The 24,418-nt window shown below is 41.0% G+C and overlaps 1 protein-coding gene across 2 annotated transcripts in view; it reads right to left on the bottom strand.

Moving 5' to 3' along the window:
* LOC144517123 (acid-sensing ion channel 1B-like) overlaps positions 1–23,775 on the bottom strand; it is a 63,082-nt gene extending 39,307 nt beyond the window's left edge. Inside the window, exon 1 of one of the 2 annotated variants that reach the window (XM_078248999.1) lies at positions 23,101–23,775. In XM_078248999.1, the coding sequence (XP_078105125.1) occupies positions 23,101–23,775 (675 nt within the window). Of the gene's footprint in view, positions 1–2,406; positions 3,058–23,100 lie in introns of those variants that run through there. The other variant, XM_078249000.1, reaches the window with a different exon arrangement.
* Positions 23,776–24,418: the final 643 nt, after the last annotated feature.

Below are 24,418 nucleotides of genomic sequence, written 5' to 3'. Positions count from 1 at the left end.
TTCTACAGAGTTATTTTTAGTGTCTTTTAGGTCATTGTTTTGGTTTTAGAGCCTTCAACTTTACGATTATAGTTCACTCTCACCGATCTCATCAGCATCGTTTTCGGACAGAGCAGGCAGCTGCAAATCTGATAAACCCACTGCACACTACCTGCCCAGCACCAAACAATAGACTGACAAAGGTAGCGACTATAGCTGGTGAACATAGCAGAGCATTTAGCAGCTAAAGAGCCACATATTTCCCTCAAGAGAAAACTGAGCTAAAAGAAGAGTGAATATTGCACATAGCTTGATGAGGTGGTCAGAGAAACAAAAACATGACTTCAAATGAACACTATTGTTATTCTGTGTCTGCTGGATGTGTAATAGGCAACTGTTTGCTAATAAGTTCCCCTGCCAACTTCATAAGGTGATAATATGTAAATGTTGTGTTTGAAGCTTGTAGTGCTGCCCCCAAGTGGACAAAACATCAATGAATGCAGGTTTAAGCAACTTTTTACCAACACCACATATTCACGGTTACTGTTTAAAACGGTTGAAACTTCTCAGATTACACCTTATTGCAGCCATTCTGTAAACATTAAACATACTGCAGCTTTGAGTGTCAGTTATTGATATTTTTTTTAACAAGGCTAACTCAAAGTTTTTCTCTTATCATTTCATCCCCAAATCTACAATGAAAAGCATCACTGATTGTCCAGAAGGGCAATATAGAGTATAAAAATAGACTTTCCTGTAAGATTTAGGAGCGGGAAGCTGTCAATCAATAGGGTGCACAGAGGGGACTGAGGCTGATTGCACGTCTCGGATGGATTTTGTAACTGAAATCAATGTTTGAGTGACGAGAGGCCTGCATGAGGAGAATTAAGCATGTATGTTGTTAAAGGACAGATAAAGAAGGATGGAGCAGCTGCATGGAGGGAAGGATGGGTTGATGATGCCAGTGGACCAAAATTATAGAGTTTCAAGAGAGACCGAGCAACATGGGGTCTTCCTGCACAAACGTCAATACATCCTAAAACCTATTGTATGCAGACAGGCTCGCCTTCCTCGGTCACACCTCACATCTCAAGTGGGACTGATTCTATTGGTCTGACTCATGCCGACAGCTCGCGGTGGCCGCCCTTGAGCCAAGCAGGGCATCATCGATTATCCATGCACAAGCACAGATCCCCAAAACCTGGAGCTCGGCATTATGCTTTTCTCTGAAATAGGTTGCTGTTGCTTGGTCATCCTTGCACAGCATGACACATCCCTAAAGATGTTGGTAGGAAGACGTGTGTTTGACTGCGATAACTTGTTTTATGGTTCCAGATGCATTATACATTTGTGAATATAGAAGAAGAAGCATCTGCTTGATGGATTATAGACTAAGGGCCACCACCGAGGCAAGCAGTTTAAAATTATAAATTCCCTCCAAACATGAAATAACCCTCAGTCATCAAGCCTGCTGCAAACAGCAAAAAAGGGATTCCCCAACATCAAACTGTGTATCAAACACTAGAAGAAAACCTACTTTAACTGAAAACAAATTTGGGTAATGAGGTGGGAAAGAGAGAGGAACGCTGACTTTCACATTGTTCACGCGATGATGGAGTGTAGAGGCCAGCACTAACTGTTTTCCATCACAGTGTCAGGGAGAATTGTAAAGCCTTGCTAAATGAATCAAAAGTCTTCATTAGGGGCATATTGGTCTCTTGCGAGCATAGGCTGATACACACATTGATCCAGCAGTGATGGACAACAGGAGAGGGACCCGTTCAGACCATATGGCGAATGCAGAAGACTGCATCTTCAATGACATTATGCAACTTTTGATATTGTTTGTTTTTGGAATTAACAATTACAACTTTACAGAAGGTTTATGTCTGTGGGGTGAAACAGTGAGACAAAATGAGAGGGGGACTAAATGAGAGATAGAGAGACAAGAACAAAGAACAGATGCTTATGAAAAAAATACCATCCTAATCACTTTAAAAATGCAAGTTAATCAGTCAATTAAGGAGAACAACAGGAATACTGCAGCAATATAAAGATATATCGTGAGCTGAAATCCAATTATGTATCTCTGTACTCAATATGAAGTGCAACACAGCATAATATTATTATTAATTATAGGGGCATTTAAATGGCACGTGCTAAAGAGGTAAAAAGAGAGAGTTAGCCTAATTGAACTATTGAGGAGCATTGCCAAGCAACGGTGGATAGGAATGCGCATTGTGTACACGGCCTGGTGACTTCATGTGTTCAAAGCAAATTTATTACGTAGCCAGTTGATATCTATCCGTGCAACACATACAAAATACTGACAACAGTTCACCTCCTGACACATACCAGAAATTGAAAAAGAGGCATCAACCTGTAAGGGGGGGGCGACTAAGAAATGAACTTTGGCGACACACTCACGGTGCTGAAATCACGCGGCCCGCAGAGCTTTCCCTGGTAGCGACAGTACAACAGCATCTCCTCCAGCTGGTGTCCCAGCCGGTCCAGCAGCTGCCTCATGGACGGCTGGGACTCCAGCGGAGGAGGAAGAAAGTGGTTGAAGTCCAAAATCCGAGACAGCGGGGACCAGGGCGGCTCGCCCCCCGCGCCCCCTCCACCATCTCCCAGATGTGTGAGCGCCTCTCTCGCAGCGGGGGAGACCTGCCAGTTCCTCCCAAAGAGTCCCAGCCACCTCCCGGCGCTGAATATGTCCGTCTTCTTCATGCGCCGCGGCAGCAGGAGGTTCTGGTTACAGATGGTGACGGCGGGGAAAACGAGTCGCTTGGCGTACCCCATGTGCGTCTTGCTGTACACTGGCGAGGAGAGCAGGTACCGCACTCTGTTTGAGGACCAGGTGAAGAGCAGAGCCAAGGCTGCCAGGAAAGCCAGCAGCCACGCAACTCTCCGGGGGTAGGAGCCGCTGAGGAAGATGTGCCTCAAGCCATGCAAGGTGGTCTGTTTCAAGAAGAGCTTCCCGGCTTCGGTGAAGGAGCCCGGTCTCGGTTTCGATCCGGATGAGTCGCACTGACACATTCTGGAGGAAGGCTTGTGCGCGCTTTCAACATCGGTACAGCTGTGGGCACAGTGCGCCTAAACTCGCCCTTGCGCTCTCAGATGGCTGCTGTTTGTCAGAGACTTTGGAGAGAGAGAGAGAGAGAGAGAGAGAGAGAGAGAGAGAGAGAGAGAGAGAGAAGCGCACGCAGCTCTGCTCAGTCCTCCAAGCAGCAGCTTGTGCGCCTGGCTTGTGATGGGGGAGTATTTTGTTAGTCGCACAGCGCTCCCCGAGCGTGTTCGGGGGGGTGGGTTAGTAGTTGATTTAGTACTGTGCAGCAACAGGAGTCCTGGGGATTATTTCATCAAAATTAGCCTACAAGCAGTCAGTCTCTGAAAATCTAAAGAAATTCTCCAGAGACAATGGATTTAGTTAAAATCACTCACTCACTCACACACACACACACACACACACACACACACAGGGGCGTTGGACTGGTACCCAGGGGCCCTCTAGCAAAAATATGCTAGAATGAATAGCTGTGGATGCAGGGAGGGGCCCATAGAAAATGCCTTTCTATAGGGCCCAGAATTTTGTGCTGCGCCCCTGCACACACACACACACACACACACACACACACACACACACACACACACACACACACACACACACACACACACACACACACACACACACACACGTCTTCTTTCTCTCTCTCATCCCCAGTGCTGTTTGCTGAATGAAATCATTGGCCTCAGTAGCTACAGAACATTTGTCTTCCTTTTCAAGCCCGTCTCACTCACTCACACACACACACACACACACACACACACACACACACACACACACACACACACACACACACACACACACACACACACACACACACGGTTATCCCTCCTGGCTCACAATTTGTATTCTTCCTCAAAATTGAACACTGCATCATAGAGGGCAATGCTGTAGAGACAGGAGTCTTTTTCATTACTGTTCCACCAGTTGAATTTTAAATATTAGTGCAGAAAGAAACGTTCACTGGGTGCTTAACATTTTGGTGACTCTCAGCACATTCGATGACATTCCTGTTTTCTCTGATGTGTTTAAGTGAAAGCTGTGAAATGTTAGTGAGAAAACAAAAAGGTCAAGGGGGGGCACAGTGTTCCAATCAAGAGTAAAAGCTGGACAACATGCAGATCTGATTCTCACTCTCTGTCCCTAATTTTGGGCATGGAGTGTATGTGTGTGTGTGTGTGTGTGTGTGTGTGTGTGTGTGTGTGTGTGTGTAGTTTACTGTGTAACTGAAGGAAAAGAGGTGAGAAGGAACATGTGTAAATGAGAGGAGTAAGAGAGCATGAATTAATCCATTTTTCAAGTCTTGTCTTTCTCTCACCTAAAGAAGAAATCTGGTTTCTAGCACTTGGGCAATTGCTGAATCGCTGAGACTGGGAACATGGCGACTACAAAAAAAGTCACAGAGAGAAACACCAGCAGTCAGACCATCAGAGTCAGACAGGTTGTAAAAAAGCAAACAATGTAGCCAGATTATTTGAACCACTTTATTTTTTTTTAGGTAAAACAGAAACTGACCACACACAAAATGTAAGAATCCCTCAATAATCCCAACTGCAATGGTTTGCAGTCACAAGTCAGGAGTCAATGGTACAAGCAGGTATATAGAATACACAGTGTAGTGTATTGTCTCTTTAGCGACCAAGCTAACGAGACAATAAGCGAACGGTCAGGAGTGTTATATTTTCCCTCTTCAATAACTTTTTACTGAAGAAAATGGTGTACAGTGTTTAATAAAATACCAGGGAGAGTAAACACAACAGTAGAGGGGAAACTAGAAAATGCACTTCCTGCAAAAAATGCTTGGGGAATGCTGAAAACCCAAATTGCTAAAGCTAAACTGGATTGCTGGCTTTAATGCTTAAAAAGAAGGTGAAGTAGTGAAAATAGTGGGAATAGGAAAGAATAGAGAATAGGAAAAGTGGGAATGGTTTAAATTAGTAACACCAAAATGTATGAAACAAAAGGAATATTTTGAGGTTTTCTGAAAAACTGTCACTACACTGAATTGCTGGCTTTAATGTGTAAGAAGAAGGTGAAGTTACCAACATTGTATGAAAGTTTTTGTAAAAGTTGATGCTAAACTAAATTGCCAAATATTCATTTGAATGAATATTTATTCAATATTTTTAAAAAGTACGAATAGAATTTACAAGTTGTATAAAACTCTTAATGAATGAAAGATGTGGAACATTTTAAGGTTTGAATGCAGAAAAGAGACAGACAGACAGACAGTCAGTCAGTCAGCTGGGAGAGATAGAATATCAGAGAATGATTGGTGGCACACTGCTGGTTTCCATGCTTCCCAGTTGGAAACCGTAATCTGTATTCCTGAAATCTCTTCACTTTGAGCATCCCAAGACTTTGCTGAAGCTGTAGACATGTTTTTGTGTGGATAAAGTTAAAAAAAAAGACTCTAAATATCACAGTTTAAAAAAAGAGTTTGTGCTCAAGACTGGATAAAGCGAAATAACATTGCTGTGGATGATAAGGAGAAGAGGGCATCTTGTTGCTTTGAGGAAGATAATTCAAAAACATTAAGTCATATTGCTTAAATGAGTACATTGTCTGAAAAAAGACGCCTACATTGTGTATGAAAAGTAAATATTGTGGGCATGAGAGCAAGTTATACGGTCCCTCCAGGATTTCGCGGCCTTTTTTTGAGATTGTTGCGGCCCAAAATGCCTGATTTTGCGGGAGCTTTTGTAAAAAAGTTACGATAAAAGTTGCGATGTCTTTTGTCTGTTTGTTGCAATTAAGTTGTGGGAGATGGAGAAAGTTGCAAAAAAAGTTGCGATTTTTTATATTTTTTTATATAGTTCTTTAAAAATAAAAAGGAAACTTGTTTTGGGGAGAATAAAACTACTCTGGGCTGAGTTTTCTTAGTAATCTTACCAAAAAGGCTCAGGATGCTGCTAATGTTGGTATAATATGAAAATGGCTGGTGGATTTAAGACAAAAAATAATTTATTGAATGAATCAAATTTGAACATATCTGTCAGTGGCTTGTTGATCTTTACATTGTTAGTTAATTTCCTATCCTGGGCTGGGACACACATTCATACGGTTTGATAAAGTAACGTTACTTATTGGACTTTAACTTATCATTGCACTTATAATAATGAGCGTAGCTGTCCTCAATTTAGGTCATCCTGTATGTCTCATCTCTGGTTTTTCCTGCATCCACCGTGTGTGATTGTGTGTGTTTGTGTGTGTGTGTCAGTCGCGGGGGGAACTGAGCAGCCCTGCCCGCTGCAGAGAGCCGACAGGAAACAGCAGCCGCTTTCAGCGACTTTATAGTGAAAAAAACGTTAAAGCGTACATTGATGTTAAAATGTATACAGGTTGGCAGGACGGTCTTTCACTGTACGTTTTGTTGGGAAATGTGAGATGTTCGAGTCATACGCACGTCTCGTCTTACAAGGAAATAAATTTGGCGATGTATGTGTGACGTCAACCCGTTCTCACTCCCTCTTGGTCACTGGCTCTCAGAGTCACATACTGATGCAAAGTATGGCACGTGGGACTACTGGGATTGGTTAAAGTCGCGGGAAACTCCGGTTATTGGTCAAATTTGCAGAAACGTTGCGGTGATTGGTGCGATCACGACATTGCGAAATCCTGGAGGGACTGGTTATAGAGGTTTTAAGACGATTTTCCAAGGCTTCCCACTTTAGCGGTCATCATCCACTCTAAGTCATGCAATACTCACTCCAATATAAGCACAGAAAAAGCCTGAATGAAACACCAAACTTAAACAGTAAGAACTCTCTAGGTCACCGAGCTTTTAGGACTACATTCTGGTGGGACACCTTTACTGTGTGTCAAATGGTTTGTGCTATTTTAATTCATTTTTTTCTTTGGGAATTTGCACCAAAAAGCATAATATGAACTGACATAATCAGGGCCTTAAGGTGGGTCCTGCTGTATTACCTGATCTTCAGCATACCTGGGACCAGGGGTGTCGGACTGGGGGTGGAAAAGGGACTGAGTACCCAGGGCCCTTATGAGAGGAGGCCCCCCCCATACTAGTATGAATAGCTGTGGATGCGGGGAGGGGCCCATAGAGAATGCCTTTCTACAGGGCCCAGAATTTTGTGCTATGCCCCTGCCTGGGAACAGGCAATATTTCTGCATAACGTACACATTAAACAGAGAGAGAAGTCATCAGCTCAATTTTGCCCTGGTGCCCACTGGCAGGTTAATCCGGCCGCGCCTGGAGGTATGTTTAAGCCGTGTCTGAACATCTGGACGCTTGTGTTTCTTGTCCGGTCAGACTGTCGCAAATACGATTTTTTTTTTCAACCAAATTGTAATGAAGTTATACTTTATTAGTTGTGTGTATGGGTGTTTGTGTGCAGTGACTACTGTATGTTTATATTGTGGTTATGTCAAATAAACTATGGTTAGGATTTGATGTAACCGGGGAATCTAGCGTTGGGTGAGTTGTTTTGATTAAGGATCCCAGAGCAAGATATTTGGAGGCGATCCACGTTCATTGTGATAAAAGACGTAAATAATGAAATCCTCCGTCATTCGCCAATAGTGTAACTCGAGCGCTTCTCCCATGGGGTACAACAGCCCAAGTGTAGAGGCGGGACACCTTGTTTGTAGGAGGGTTCCCACAGAAGTGAATGAAGGGGTACAGAAACTGAGTCTCAAATGTTCTACATATTGACTCTAGAGGCCTAATAACACCTAACACATCAGGTTATAACTATATACACAGAGTTAGGTCCAGTTACAGTTATTGCAGGTCTATATTGTACTTCCTACTTTGGTGTAATTCCTAGGGATATCGGGCTGCGTGTTTGTCCAGTCTATACCTCCCCCACCCACAGACTACATGATAGTGCACATAGAGTGTACATGACAGGAGAGTCAAGCACTACTAGGAACAGATTACATGAGGCAACCACCAGCAGTTTAATCTCTCGCCATCTTTCTGGATATAGCCTTCTTACTCCTACTTTTCACTCTCATTCTCTCGCTGGCGTTATTCTGTAACTAGTCTCACATTGCCAGACCTTCCTCCACAGCGTTGCGAAGGAGGGTCTAGTGAGTCCACACAGCATTCCGGGATGGGAGAAAAACGTGCTCTGGTTTATTGGCATTTCTTTAAACCAATCACAATCGTCTTAGACGGCGTTAAGCGTCAAACAGAGCAACTTTGCCTCTACAAAATAGCCTCGGGAAGGAACTTGTTTTGGTGGAACATGTGTATGTTCAAAAGTTGTTTTTGTCGTGCAACAGAAAACTCAGATTGGACAGATAGTCTATCTAGCTGTCTGGATTTATTCTGCAGAGATCTCAGGAGCAGTTAACCATAGTCCTCATAAATCCACTGGAGTTTAAAATGCCAACATAAAGAAAGCGGAAGGTGACGGACATCCGGCCGAAATGAGGGACATCCGGCGGCACCTCAACAATCCCGGAAATAAAACGTCGTTGATATAGACTATACTGTAACACATGTCATAACGTCCTTCCTGAGGACAACCAAGTCTTCTACACGGGCGATTACTCATGTTTTACAGAGTGAATAGACAACATGAAGAGAGAACATGACAGACAAATAAAGAGAAAGTAAAAAAATAAAAAAATAAAAAAACCGGAGACCTACTGAAGTTTTAGCATAAACGTTTGGGCTGAAAATTTATAATTTGTAATTTTATTTGGTGGGTGGTGCATCAGAATTCACTGGAGATGGATCCTGACACTTTTGGCATTTAACAGCATTTGTTCAGCCCTGTTTCCCCCAGCCAGCTCATCAAGAGAGAGACATATCGGAGGATAGGCTCGTAGCAACAAGCTAATCCGTCTGGGTGAAGGGATAATGATGTACTGGCTTGACAGAGAAACACAATCCCACAGCAACTGTAACAACAACAGAATAACAAATGCACACTGCTCTGAAACTGCCGTTAAAGAGTTTCACTAATGAACCCATTATGAAAGCAAACAGGAATATTCGTTAGGGGACCATGGGCACATATCTTAAATCTATTAATACCTAAGCATCTGAGATGTGAATAAATATCCTGTTTGATTGACTGGTCCCTAAAATAACATAAGGACCTCTTTCAAACTCATCTTTCACTTATTCAATCAAGAGTGAATAAAGAGAAATAAAAAGGAAATCCCATAAAAAGATGTTTTCTTGATTAGTGCTGGGCAGAAAAATGCAGACTTTGGCTAAAAGACTATTGATTTTTCAATGCTGTGTATACTGCCATAGCAGAAGCTTTGAGTCTATAAAACGCATGCTTATGTATTTCTTCAAAGAACAAAGATTGTAGGCACCCCAAGGCCATTGCCTTAATGGGAAAATACACATATGGTATTACTATAATCATAGACAGCCCAATCTTCATTTCAGAGTGTGAATCTGTCTCCTGCAAAGTAATTTCAATGATGTTATTAAAACAAATCCTCGAGCTGATAAACGTAGAGCTGATGGGGACTTTGTGCAGGGTGAATTTATGGACACATTTTTGAGTTCAGACCTGTCAGCAGCACTACAATGAAACAAAAAGGGATGTAATTACGAAAAACATTCTCAGTCCACAAATGTTAGTATCTGTTGCAAACTGATGTCGTGAATTTCCAATAGCAGGCTATTAAACACAGCAGAGTATTAGTTGCTTGATCGCTCAGAGCTAATGTGAAAAGAGTAATCAGTAGATGGCTGTTTTTTGGGTGGATTTTTGCTTTGACAGTTTCTCTAAATGAGAAAAAGACTTCAATTTCAATCACTGAAGCAGTGAATGCTTATAAGCCTGAAGATGAATGAAAAGGCACAGACAAGCACTGAAATTTAACCTCTTAACAAACGGCTGCATTTTCAAGCTTTTTGGTCTAAACACCATACCCAAATTAAAAGTGATAGAGCTCCCATATACTTTGACACTCAGGGATGTGCCTGGTATCATTGGAAAGGAAACACTCTCAAGTTTTTTTTCAGGGTGATTCTAGGCCTTACTGACACGGAGTTACAGAGGCTAGTATGGAGGGTTTCTATTTCCGTCCAAGTCATACATCTGTAAAATTATTAAAATACACTACTGTAAACACATCTAGTGAGTTACAGACAACACAATGTCATAGCCACATGTCTCAGCTTACTACAGAAAAAAATCCAGAAGCCAAAAGACTCAAAAATGGATTTTATATGAATTTCTTTCTACATATATGTCTGTGCGTTTTTCTGATTTCCATTTAAAAAGTGCAAAGAAAAAAAGCCAATAAAGTACAAAATAAAACACTTCTCAAATACACAAACACACCCACATCAATCATACATATACTTGAAATAACTATATACAAAAATATATAGAAATAAGTAATTATACATTGCACAGGGTGTGATATGCTTATAAGAGGCCCTGTTTTTGCTTTGACACAGCTCTAGCCATTACAGGGTTAAAATTTCAGAGGCAAATGTGGTATCTATCTTCTTGTCTGTGCATTGGCTAAAAATGTGGACGGGTCTTATTGCATTTAAATCTAACTGGTCCGAGCAAATGTCGATCGTTTTCACGTGGGGTCATATCGCGTCAGAGGACTCTTCAGCTTTTCATTGGTGTATCACAGGCAAACCTTTACCGATTGGCTTATACCAGATGTCTATTGAAACCTTAGAACTCAGTGAATACAGTGACGCCTACATCATTTTTAGTTTTTTAGTTAGGTACTTGGAGGAATTGAGCAATAATGACAGATTCACACATTTTTCTTTTGTTTACACAGTAAATAAATAATTACAAGTCTTAAAATCAAGTTCATAAAGTAACTTTCTTTGCATTCATTTGATTCCCAATCAAGATACACTGGTAAGAATTGCTTTCCATTGTTAATATGTACTTAAAAACTGTTCTGAAATGCAAAATAATAGAATTTTAATCATGCGATAAAATATGCGATTAATCGCGATTAACTATAGAAATTCAGCGATTAAAAAAAATTAATCGTTTGACAGCCCTAGTTTAGTTTCAATCTTAAGTGTTGATCTAACCCTGCTGTTTAATTCTAAGTTTCTCCTTGTAAGGAAGACTTTCAAATGGTTTGCCAAAACCAGATCGACAATATTATTAGCATTGTCTTCCATCGTGTGCAGTTTGCTAGCTGGCTAGTTCACTCCTACAACACTAGCCTAGCCTACTGTATGAATGAATGAATGAACAAACGATCTAACAAAATGATATTAAACTCCAAGGAGGAAATGTGGGAATTAGGAATGTGGTGTATAAATTGGCTAGCAATTTCGCCAAGCAAATACCAAGAAATAGGTTGCAGCAACGTCTTTCAACAACACTTGCAAAATCCGAGATGGGACTGAGCTGAGCTCTGGCTCTGCTCGAACAGCTTCGGTGACTTTTTATAGTACAAAATCGCTGTCAATCAAAAGGACTGCTCCATTGCGTCCGTTGGCGGGACATAATCGCAGCATTTATCCAATGACCGTCTAGTTTCAAAGCACTGAAAAAAACTGCTCAAAGCAGCCGCATTGAAGTCAATGGACGCCAGGCTTCAACAGGGAAATGCACTGTGACGCTACAGGAATGTATGAGAAGGAAATCGAGTCAGCTGATTCTGAACAAACTCGTCTTCGAGATGAACGTATTCTAACACATTTTTAGTCAATAAAACGTTAACACAATAGTACATATTTGACCATTACATTTTAAACATTTTAGGGGAAGCCGAGCTTCCATTGCAGTCTTAAAGAAATCGCCACTGAATTACAGCCACTCAGATCACAAATCAATGAAAATGTGGATTTTTTTTAATGAATTCTCTATCTGAAAAGGGAGTGACATGAATACCCTCTCTAGTGTTTATGAATGCTGAAGGCTAAACAAACCTTGGGCCCACATTGCTCTGTATGTCTGACTGCATGCGCTGATGGCAGAGGTTTGTTTGCGAGAACTTTGGCCTTTCAAGGCACTCAGCAGTAAATCAAGCTGTCATTCTGTGTCCGGATCGGGCTGGGGACTTGTGTAGAGTCAAACTACATGACACAAGGTGAGCAACACCGCACAGCTCCCCTCTTGACCTCTCTCCTTAACGCTACCTGTTAAATATAATTGGGCTGTACAAACTCTACCTCTGTCATTACCTCCCTTCTCTCTGTTTAGCCTCAATACTGACAGTACAACCCCCATGCCTGTTTGCTAGGGCATTAACACAATGCACTTCCCAACCTTCTACCAATTCTCTGTTGTGTGTCTTAATATTTTAAGCCAACCCTCCCTCTTTCCTCCTCTCTGTCTGTGATCTCCATATTCTCTCTGCTTCTTTCGGTTGCTGCTGTTTCTTCTCTGTCTCCCTGTTTGGCACCAAAGAATCCACAAGGGAGCAGGCAAAGAGAGAGGGAGGGAGGTGGCGAGAGGACAGAGCAAAGGAATTAAAGCAGGGTGGAGGCATGGGGAGCAGCAGCGTTGAGGCTGCGGAGGCTGACAGAGGAGCAGGTGGTGATAACAGAAACAATTTTAAGGATAATTGTGTACATTATCTGCTGTAAGGGGCAAGTGTCACAAAGGCCACCTTTCCAGTAGCCTCTCAATCTTCTGGGCTATAGGTTTGAATCAAATACTGCGTAAGGTAAGTGCCACTCTACTGTAAAAACAATGTGAGAAATGAGAGTCAGTGGAAGTAGATCAGGAGCTCACTGCAAGACTGTGAACACAGCTGTGAAATGAAGCTGAATATTGTGTAACTGCACTCTGAGCATAAAGTATTACAGCAAGAGCCACATTGTTTAACTCCTTGGTTTTTAAAATATAATAATTAGACGGCTCTGAACACAGTTAGCGTGTGAATAAGTAGAACTGCTGTAATAAACATTTCACTGCCTTATAATAATTAAATAGTACAATAAAACAATGATGTCTATTGGCAAATAGATGTCTGTTTCCAGTTCTGATTGGCAGAGTTATGCTGAAAACTATTGTGAAACATCCAAAACCTGTGAAACATAAAGAGGCACCCTACCAGTTTTACACATGAAGTCCAGTTTGCTCATCATGAGGAAAACTATGCAGCGTGTGAAAATAGTTGTATAATGTCTTCTGTGGTTCTGAAGGAGCTTTCAAAAATCTAATCTAATCTAATCTTCAACTTTGACCATTCTTGTTTGTAATCTGTCTCTTGTGGGTCCCCCAACTTTATGGAAGAGCTACATTGCTGTACCAATTTAAAATATTGCTACACAATGAAATGATGTTCGGTTTGTTGCTATTAATGCTATAGTTTTTTGAGTATTATTATATTTTCATTGATTTAAGATAAGATGTTTGTATTTATGATTTCAATCGTGTTCCACGTTTTTAATGAGATATTTAATTTATTTTTAATACAAAATATGTATTTGTAAGGCCTTATGCCTGAGTTTGAGTGCCAACAGATATAAGTGTAAAATAATTGACTACTAGTATGTTTTTGGAACACAAAAATGGTTAGATTTAACAACATAGAACATCAGTGCAAATGTATTGGACACAGCTCAGAGCTCAATATTGAAATTAGCATGAGTCTTTAAAGGCCTATGTTGACCCATTTTACAGTGATTGTACATTAGAGAAGCTATAGGGTGGTTTTAGGCACAGTGTGAAGCCTTTGAGCTGGTTTAAAACTAGCGTGTAAAGTGCCGCCTTGGGAAACATATTGCTGCATTGAAAACCCTTAAAAAATAAACTACAGTAATATTACTGTAGGGTGCACGGGCCAGCTTCAGAACAGATGTTTAAATACTTTGAATAGCTGGAATGTGGAATCCATTGGATACCAAGCTCATTAAACCTAACATCACTGTGCTTTGGACTGGAGGGTCTCAAAAGCCTCATGTTTTCATGCTGTATGTATGACACATCAATGCATTGATCTTAAAAAATCTGAATTCAGGAGTCTTATGTATTGTGGCTGGATGGGACAGATTTATATTTACAGCCCAAAGGGCAATACAAGTATCCCTGCCTGCACAGGGAAACACTGGATGACACAGCTAATTCATCTTGGCAGCATCATGACAGCTGGGCTGGAGAGAGTTTGGGAAAGGGGAAACGATTCTGATGAATGACTTTCAGAGTACGGCCACTAGCTATAGCAAACACTCTCTAAGTCCCCCACAGGCCCGATGCCTCCTATTTGCCGCTCAGGGAGAAATGAATGAAAGGCCCTTTGTGAAATAAATGGTCCCTTTCTGTCTGACATTTACAAATGAATCCTTCTTGTAAAACTAAAACCATTCATTTGTTTTATTAGTTGTGGAGGTGAGTTTCCTGTGCTGGTGCTCGGGATTATGTGGTTGTCATATGCACACACAGCAGTGGTGATTTAAGAAATGTACAAATGTAGTTGTGGAAAAGGTTATTTTGGAAGGGTCCAAGAATGCATGCAATTACGCATTCAGGCTATCAATTATAAACATGCTATAAACATATCAAAAATAAAAACATCAAAATATTTTTTTGTAAATATAATTATTTGCTTTCTCTGCTGAGATGAGTAGATCGATATCAATCTCATGTCTCTGCTTTAAATATGGAACTGGAGTCAAGATGGTTTTAGGGGAAGTTCCTTGCTGGAGCTACTTCTTAGCGCACAACACGTGCAGTGCATACAACTTGTTAATTACTGCGCTTAAGAGGTACTCGTAGGTATATTTTTTAATATATTTTAATTTGGAGAAAGCCAGGCTAGTCTTCATGCTTAGCCTTTCAGGTATCAGGGGTAATGGTCATCCCTCTGGCGTCGCCATTTACACACATGTATGCCCTCCCATAAGCTGCATACACGCTTAAGTGCATACACGTTTGTTTAAAAAGAAATAAACGCCTCGAGCAACACCTCCCCCCTCCCTGCGAGACAAGATGTATCATAAAAGTCGTACCCTTTCAAAACATATTGACTTGGCTTTTGATTTTTCATTCAGGATGAATAAGATCAACAACTTCTCAACCAGTGAGATCCACATGAGATTTCAAGTCACATCCTATTAATATCAGTCCCTACCCAGTTGAAGAGCAGCTTACAATCACAGCATATTCTGACAGACAGAAAACATTAATGCAAAACACTTCTTCGATTTCTTGCCTGTAATTTACATATGTCTAAATTCTGTTTGGTCTCCTTGTACAGAAACTTATTTTTTCACAAAATACACTGGCAGCTTGTTAAACTGCTGGCAAGAGACGAGTGTGCGCAAGTGCATGTGTGTGTAACATCTTATGTCAGGGGGATTTCAGACATGCCGTGAAAACAGGACTAATGAAGGTGGTCGATGGTAGTCCACCTGGCTGACAACTCGCTAGGAAAACCGACAGACACACAGACACAGACAGACACACACACACACACACACACACACACACACACACACACACACACACACACACACACACACACACAGAAGAGGATCAGAATGGCACAAAGGATGAAACAGACAGTCCAAAGCCAGCTGCACGGTGGGTTGCACATAAATGGATCTTTCATTTTGGTCTGCAGTATAATGGTCCCTGTGGAGATACATTTACTGAAAGCAATATGTTGGCTAATGTCTTATAGTGCGTATGTATGTTGTGTATTTGTGTGCTTGCATGTGGGTGTGTATGTGAGTAGCAGACACACTCGCTAATTGCTGCCATGATTTATTTGCCTTTTTTCTCCCTAATAACTCCAGGTCTGATGCTGCCTCAACAATGACGTCCTGATGTAAACCTGGGAACAGAGAGGTGGGGGTTTGAATCAAGAGGGCACACCTCCCCGTTGATGCCTGTAATTCTTTTAGCGTATGCTTCTTAGGCAAATGTTATTGGTGTTAAGATTTGCATCCGCTGTGCTTATTGGGTTGTGGAAGCTGAATAAAATAATCAGCTCCTCCTCTAGAATTGCCCAAAGGCAAAAGCACCAGACCCGTTGAGTTAAGATTGACTCTGAGATTCTTGGGTGAAACAACAACCCCTCAATCAAAAAACTTTCCACTAACATTAGTTCAGGGCAGGCTTGTTTGCAATGTTGAGCTCATTTACATTTAAGGCAGTTTGCCACTGCTCGTGTCTAGAGAGTGTGAGTGCCTCAAGTGACTGAGCAGATATGTGTTCTCAAATCACAATGTTTTGGAGTGGACAATGTTTGCACTGCTGGTTTAAAAGGATGAACCCTGTGATATTTGAGTGTGGTGGACACAGAGCAGCCTCTTAAACAATGAACAACTCTTCCACCTCAATTTTAAAACCGCATTAAAGCATATAGGTTCAGACCCCCCCACAAGTCTATTTTAATACAATACTTCTATAACATATGTACATTGAAAGAGTTACTGTACTCGTTTTTCCTGTCCATACTTTCTGTGAAGAGATCCCTTGGTAACACTTTATAATAACCATTGTTAATAAATGGTAAATTGATAGTTAATTCAACTTTAATAGTAGGGGTGTGACGAGACACTCAGATCCACGACATTGGGTTCATGAGAACGAGACGAGATTTTAACACTATTTTATAGAAAACTTCAACTGTCAAAATAGTTTTTTATTCAATCGAAAGTCTGTAAATGAAGAACAAGCACCGTGAAAGGTTTTACCACAAACTCAAATGACCGGCTTCTCTCCAGTATAACTACCCTCTTCAGACCTAATGACTGCGGCGTGAGCTTCTAACTTTTAATTGAAGCTGTGTGACCTTCTAACTGAACTATTTCCTCAAATAAAAAATGTAAACAGTAAAAAAATAACAAAAAATGAATGACTACGTATTTTTTAGTCTTATTTTTTGTTTTAAGTGCAAACCATAATCAAAGCAGTACTCTCTCAATAATCAAAGTGCAAACAGAGACTGACCAATTATTTTTCTTCAAGCATAATACACTGTTCAGCCTAAGATATGGTCATGTTCCTTTTCAGGAGTATGAGCATGTCCACGTTCTCTATCCTATCGAGACTATACACTATACTAGAGTCTCTTCGCTCTGAGAACAAACGTTACAACGTAACAAAGCGTTTTCTGGCAGTAGTTGAGACCAGTTGTTTTGTACATGAATTTGTCATTGTACAGTAAAGAAATAGAAATAAAGCTTATTTTACGATTGTTTCACAGTGATTACGTTCTAAAGTACAAATAAATGACCATCAAACAGTCTTTGTTTAATATAATTAGAGGTGAAGTTAGGCTTTGCTGACCGCTTCCTTCTGCCATTTGAAATCAAACATTTTATTTCAGCTCTGATATTAAGTTCAGGAGAAACCATCCTGTAGGAAGCCATTAAGGCCCTCTCATCAGCCTAATTAGCTGCTAGTAAGTGGCTATTGGCCCTGTATCGGACACTTGCCATATGTCTTATTCATATGTAATTGCTCCAACAAGACTCTAGTATCCCTCATTTTCACATCATTAGGCATCGTTTATCTTAGTCAAAGAGTAAAGTAAAAGTTCTATCCTTTAATTTATGCCACTTTAATGATTAATTAGCATGTGTGTGTTGTGACGTGTTGGCTGATATTGAAGAGAGGGAGGGATGTATCTGTATAATTTAAATGACCCAGGCTTTACATCGGATTGGACTTATCTTAACGGGGAGTGAGTGCTGCTGGACCTCCTGTCACCAACCTCTAAAGAAGACTGATGAGAGATTTAATTAAAATGGCTGCATTTGAAAACACTGGTCCATCACTTGGATGGAAAGAGAGAGACAGGGCACGTTATCACAGTGTCTCTCCTACTGGACTGAAGTCCTTCATTTACAGTAAAACTGGAGAGAGAGAGAGAGAGAGAGAGAGAGAGAGAGAGAGAGAGAGAGAAAAGAGAGACAGATAATGAGCACGGAATGGGTTTCTGCCAAGGCCATACACAGTGAACAAACCAAATCAGCTCATGTTTGATTTGTAATATTCATTTTTTTTAATCCCCACAACACACAAATACAGTTTAATCTCCCAAGAAAACAGCTCTTAAAAAAATGCTACCGCTGTGTTTCCACTGGCAGCAGCTCTGCTTCTAGGCTTTAACTGGGTAGCAGTTCAGAGGGTCTGATGTTGTACTGTAGTATGAATCAAAGGTTTTGTTAGATATGGGATTAAGTATATTTCTGAGTGAGTTCTTGTAAACAAAAAGCAAAAAGAACAGCATGCAGCATCCCAGTGCCAAGAATTCCATGAAAGCCAGTTTAGGTTCTAAAATATTTGTAAAACACTGCCCCCTTGTGATCACTGTTTGATATGAGCGCATGCCAGCATAAATGCAATTATACAAGCTGGCAAGCGAAATGAAATGCTCGGAAGCCTTGGAAACAAAGCAGAAAAAAGATGAGCATCACAGGTACCAATTTCAATGGCAGAGAAGATGATAGAAAGTCACAGTTATCTGAATTTTAGTGTCACCATAAATATTTAACGGCCTTGTGCTCTCACCTCTCAGAGGAGAGGAAGCATTGTAGCAGTGCTCACTTTTCTGGAACTCAGAGACAGGGAGACTGCAATGACCACTTTCTTTGACCGAACCTATAGTGTAGCTACTTGTGCTTAAACAAAACTCATTTCCATAACCTGAAATTTGAAATCCATTATTTCGGTTCAGTTTGCTCACACTAAGGTCAGGCGTAGCAGGGGAAGAGAAACAACTAAACTAAATTAGGCCTTAGCGTTTGCTGTTCAACACACATGCGTGTAATTCAACAATGCGTCTGTGTTGTTGTGCTAGTATCGCCTGATGGAGCTGAACTTCAAACCAACTAATGAAACAGCAAGAATCAAATATAGATCAAGCTCCAAAGAAAGCATTCAACTTGCACAGCGTAAAATAAATTAAATCACAAAATTACTACTTATTACAAACGGAGGCACAAAAATCAATTTCCATTTTAGAAGTGACAGTTTAATTAGCCTAATTGCACAAGGTGTAGAGTAACTGTTGCTCCACAACTGACTGGAACAGATTGAGTTCAGCACAAACTCAATGTTGGCACTGCTATATTCAGTTAGTCTTTGTTCTTTGTTGGTGGAACATCACATTATGATCTACTGCACTCTTTTTTTTCAAGATAATTAGCTAAACTCTAATCTATCATGGCATATGCTTGAAGATAATTACATTACATTCTTCCTGATACAATCTCTTCCCAATGGCTGCTTGAAAGAAGTGCTGAACCATAACAAGTATTTACCATTCAGAGCCAAATGGCAAGGCCAGCTCTGGCATTTCATTTCCCTTTCTCTGAAAATATTCTCCTCGTCTGTCTGTCTGTCTGTTAGAGCCTGCGTACACAGACTGATGCTCTTGAGGAGATAAGGGAAGGGCGTAACCAGAGCCACAGGCTGATTCTGTTGACAATGCTGAGCTTAGGAGAAAGGCAAGCTGCAGCTAATGGGCTGGCGATGGAGCAGGAAGCAGGGATTTGGTTCAGTGCTCAGAGGGGGGTTCACATTCTGCTCTGGGACAGAATCTCTGCAACATGAACCATCTATCTGCAGGGTGTTCACTTCACTATTGACCCACCCCGAAGCCAGAGCTCATCGCTGCGTTCACACATACACAGACAGACACACTGAAACATACTTTCATATTCACAAACAGCAGACAGAGATGGTGGATGGAGAGACAGAGAGCAGACAGAGATGGTGGATGGAGAGACAGACAGAGAACGAAAGAGAGAGAGAATAGACTGAAAGCCCCAGAGACTGAAAGAGACAGAAAGCAATCAATCAGCTCAACTCCCCTTCCCGTCCCTTTTTAATACTCCTAACAATGGAGTCTGCGGGCCATTAGTGGCTCTTAGCAGATATGACAAACAGGCACTATCAGGAGTCCACTGTTCACCACTTTGGGACCTGTGGTGCTGCCAATTGCCACATTACGCAAAATAAATACACTTTATTGATTTGCTGTTCAGAAGAAAAGTATGATAGAAATACATGATGCATGCTGTTAAGTGAGTTAGTCCACTCTATTGACGCAATCAAGCCTTTCCTGTATGCCACAAGCATAGCTAACCTGTTAATACTAGTCTCTCTTTTTGTCTCATTTATGTTCTCTTTTACTGTTGTTTTTTTGATCGTTTTTCCCCAGCTTACCTCCTTTGTCTTCAACTTGTGATTTCCCAGAATTCCCTTTGACAACTCTAGGGAATAGGCTTATTGCTTTTAATCAATAATGGGCATGTTGGGGGTATTAATATGTTAAGCTAGTTAACGCTCTCCTGAACACTGAGATAAATCTACTACTACAAAACAAGTGTAGTTGCATTGCATCTGCGTACCACACGTAGAAAAAACAGTGGTGAATAGAAGCATTCAAAGATGCCCGTCATCTGAAAAGGCTTGTTGAGTCCCATGTTTTCTGATCTAGGCAGCCCACAAAAACCCATTGAACATTTTCAAGACAACACAGAACACATTTAAATTTGCTTTGGAAACTAGGCAACAGTGAGAAAGCATCAGTTTATAATTGGTGCATGGACGTGCAGAGCTGAAGGAACAATCAATGATTTTATTAGTGGGAGGCTGTAATGCAGACGGGTTCAAGTTAAATTGACAAGTGCTACAATTAGCCCCATTAGACCTGACAAAGAAATAATTACTTGTCACTTGTGTTAGTCAGGTCTTTAGCCTTGATGCAGTAACAGCTACACCTGAAACCTGCAGGCATGCACACACAATTAATAATGTGTGCATAATATTAAATTATTATATTATATTAAATTATATACGAAGACTCACACACAGGCACAGTGTTTAATTCCACTAACCATGTCTTTTTACAAAGACAAAGTATTAACCAATATTAAACATACATCTAGTTAATAAGCTGCTTAAGTGATGTGTAAGAAACAGTGAAAATACAATGTTTGACAACATATTCTAACCCTCTAACCTATTCTGTTGTTATTCATGATGGACTAGCTGAAGATAATTGGGTTTATAAGGACACAGTTGTGCAAAAAAAGCAAGAATCTGCCACGGCTTCACCAGTGTGTGCAAGATGATAATGTGACAAAAGAGCATGCCATGTAATTCAAAGTAAGACATAATGAAAGCAAGAATGAGTTTTGAACAGCACCATGGTAGTCACGTCTGTCATTGTATAAAGCATGGTCACTGCCTCCCTCTAATGCTAATAAAATGGCAGACTGCACTGCAGTCACAGTACTTTGTCTTTTAAAACGCATATCAACAGAGGATGACAGCTGGCCCTATTTCACCTGAAGGACATTGGCTATATACCCCACTTTTTTCATCTGTGATACTGATGCCTGACCTGAGCATTTTTCAATTTTTGCTTGGGTAAGACACTGAAACCTGAATAAAAATATGTAGAGTAAGCTCTATAGTCTGCTGTCAAAGCTACATTTTGCTCTCTCTTTTTTACGGTAAAATAACATCTTGCTGCCTTTTTGTATAGTGTGTCAACATGCACAGTATAGTGCCTCACAGTGATGGTAAATTGTCAGAAATTGCATTAAAGAGAATTCCTTCAAGCCCAAATATACCGCTGTGTTGCTATAATGGAGACATTCTTCTTAATCTTCAAAATGTTCTTTTCTGTATTCAATTCTATTTCACTGCAGGATCATTAATTTCATCCTGCTTGCACACACAGTACTGAGTAAATAAAGATACTCGGATTTTAATTACTTGCCTTTTGACTTAAGGTGTGATAAAACAAGTTCACAGTTCTTTTTTAGTTACCCAATCTCACCTCAACACTTTCCTTACCCAAGACCTTAATTTCACATTGCCTCATAACTTTCCCAGAACTCAGGAGTCCTGCGTTTTGGTTGACAGGATGCAGCCCTGTACAGCTATTTCCTTCAGAAGCTATAATGTCGTCTTCAGTGTTGATGCTGCAATATCCCTCATGAAAAATCCCCTGTTAAGACAGGCTCTTCATGTTTAATGTCATGTCACTCCATATAACCTTCCCTGTGACAGTTGTAAGACTGTAAATATGTTCATGACGACATTTTATTCAAGTACATTTATATTTCTGTAAGAGACTCATGACACTGATTTGATCTAGTAATCCATATCTCTTAAAAGATATTTAGGCTGCAACTAATGATTATTTGTATTATCAATATGTATGTTAATTGATTAACCATTTAGGAAAATAGTGACAAATGGGCATTCCAATTTTACAGAACCCAAGTTGAAATATTCCGGTTCCTTGTGTTGTCAGACCAACAATCCGAAACCCATCAAAGAAGACTAAGAAAACCAGCAAACTCCAATTTTGCTACAACTAACACAGCAATAATTAATAATACAAATAAATTGTAGATTAACAAAGACATCATGTCATGTAGTTAGTCTAAACGGAAATAGTGTCATGTACATGCTTTTACACACTGTTGTAATTGCAGCTGCTGTAACTTTAGTACATCCATTAGCAGTCTGCACGTACTTATCCATAACTGTGCAAAGGGCAAGCAAATCAATAGACCAATAGCTAGATATGGTCAACACTGGTTGCTAATTCAGTATCCCACTCGTGTGCTGTCTGATGCACACACAAAACCAAAAATACCACAAATTCAGGGAAAGTGTGTCTAGTCGAGGCTGCCCACAAAGATTCCTTTAGTGCCTGTTTAATTCAACAACAGCTGTATGCCAAGTATGCCACTTTAAGTAATGGGACCTGTTTTTATTATGTCTGCTCTTTTTTCCATTTACAATAGAGTTTCACTAAAGCAGACAGCTGACTTAGATTTTTTTAAATTTACAGCAGTGACTTGGGATTGTGAGTAACTCAATTACCTCACGGCAATAAATAAACTCTTTCTTCCATATCAGTGACTTTTTCCTCATCAGTGAGGACTACTATCCTGGCATTACAGTTTAGTTTTTAGTATTAGGTTTAATTGGATGTCCTCAGATCTCCATATGCAATATTACCAATCAATCAAAACTATCAAATCTACCAGATGCATATAAAATACCTTTTGAATTTATGAAGTGCCAACTTGCACTGATGATTTCCAATTTTTAGTCTGCTGGTTCCCAGAAAGATCAGACATTTAAAACTATTCCGAACTATATTTCTCGCCGTGGGGGCTCGGTGTAACTTACCTCTCTGAAGTTCTCTGGGCCACACTCTAAGCCTCTGAAGTTACACTCCAGCAGTATGTCCTCAATGCGGTGTCGAGTGCGGTTGTAGAACTCATCCAGGCTGAAGCGAGAGCCGGGTGGGCGGTCCGGTTCTGGGGCGAGCGGAAACCCCGGTGCCATGCCTTCTTCGAAGCCCAGCAGAGGGCCCATGAAAATCAGGTCGCTGTAGCTCATCTGAGACTTCCGAACAAAGTTGTAGTTACACATTGTGACAGCCGGAAAGGTCATGTTTTTGGCAGAGTTTTCATCCAGCAAGGTGATGTAATCGTATTGGAAATAGTATATGACCCTGTCAACTACCTGTAACAAGAAAGCGGACAGGGCCAAGGTGAAGGCCACCGCCCAAAAACCCTGGCGAATACCAAACTTCTTGTTCTCCACAAACACATGGTTGGCGCCATGGAGCGAGCAACCGCCGAAGAAAGCGGCCAGGTCGTCCACCTCGCTGGCGTTGTCCTCCTCATCATTGTAATCATCCTCCTGACCACACCCATCCAGGTAGTCCTGCGAGTCCCTGTCACCATAACTCTTCTTCACCCGCTTGTAGTGGTCTTCAAAACCGTCTTTACCATATCCTCTGCCGGGTTCGTCATCGTCGGCAGAAAAGGAGATGGTGCACATGATCCGTACCGGCATTGTGGCAGGATGAATAACCTAATAATGCTTAGAAATAAGATAGCCACCTAAAGCCAGCAGTCAAATCCTGAAACAATCAAAGAGTCCAAAATCCTGAAGCAATGAAATCTGGCAATTCTGGCTAGTGACGTAAAACCATCAGTCGAAATAATCCTGGAATTCAGCAATCAGGCAACAAGAAACAACATCTAAAGTATTTACAGTACTCTGTCACAAACTCGGTTGGCCCTTAAAGTGGGGTCAAAATACTGACCCAATCAAACACGTATGGTCCCAAACAAAGTCAAAACATCATCTGAGGCAATGAGCGCAAGCTGAAAAGAACCACACACTCCGCTTGCCGCCATTCACATCTGCTCTGAGTTGAACTGAGATGCCCTGCCTGGGTTTGTCCTTGTGTCTGGGGGGCAGATCCATCCCTTAGAGCAATTTCGCAAGAGAGACGAAGAAGAAGAAAAAGGGAAGGAGTAAGAGGAGGAGGACGGGATAGAAGGTGAGGCCATGAGCAGTATAGGACACAGAATACTCCCACAGGGCCCAGCTACAGGTCACTGTGCCGAGGCAGAGTTTCACCGTTTACAGGAAAAACACTGAGGCTTGACGCAGTGGGAGAGAGAAAATGTAAGAGAACGGCTGCCAATGT

This window comes from Sander vitreus, chromosome 4, assembly GCF_031162955.1.
Source record: "Sander vitreus isolate 19-12246 chromosome 4, sanVit1, whole genome shotgun sequence".
Classification (NCBI taxonomy): Eukaryota; Metazoa; Chordata; class Actinopteri; order Perciformes; family Percidae; genus Sander; species Sander vitreus.
The sequence above is the reverse complement of the archived record's forward strand: the minus strand, read 5'-3'. Positions and strand labels throughout refer to the sequence as shown.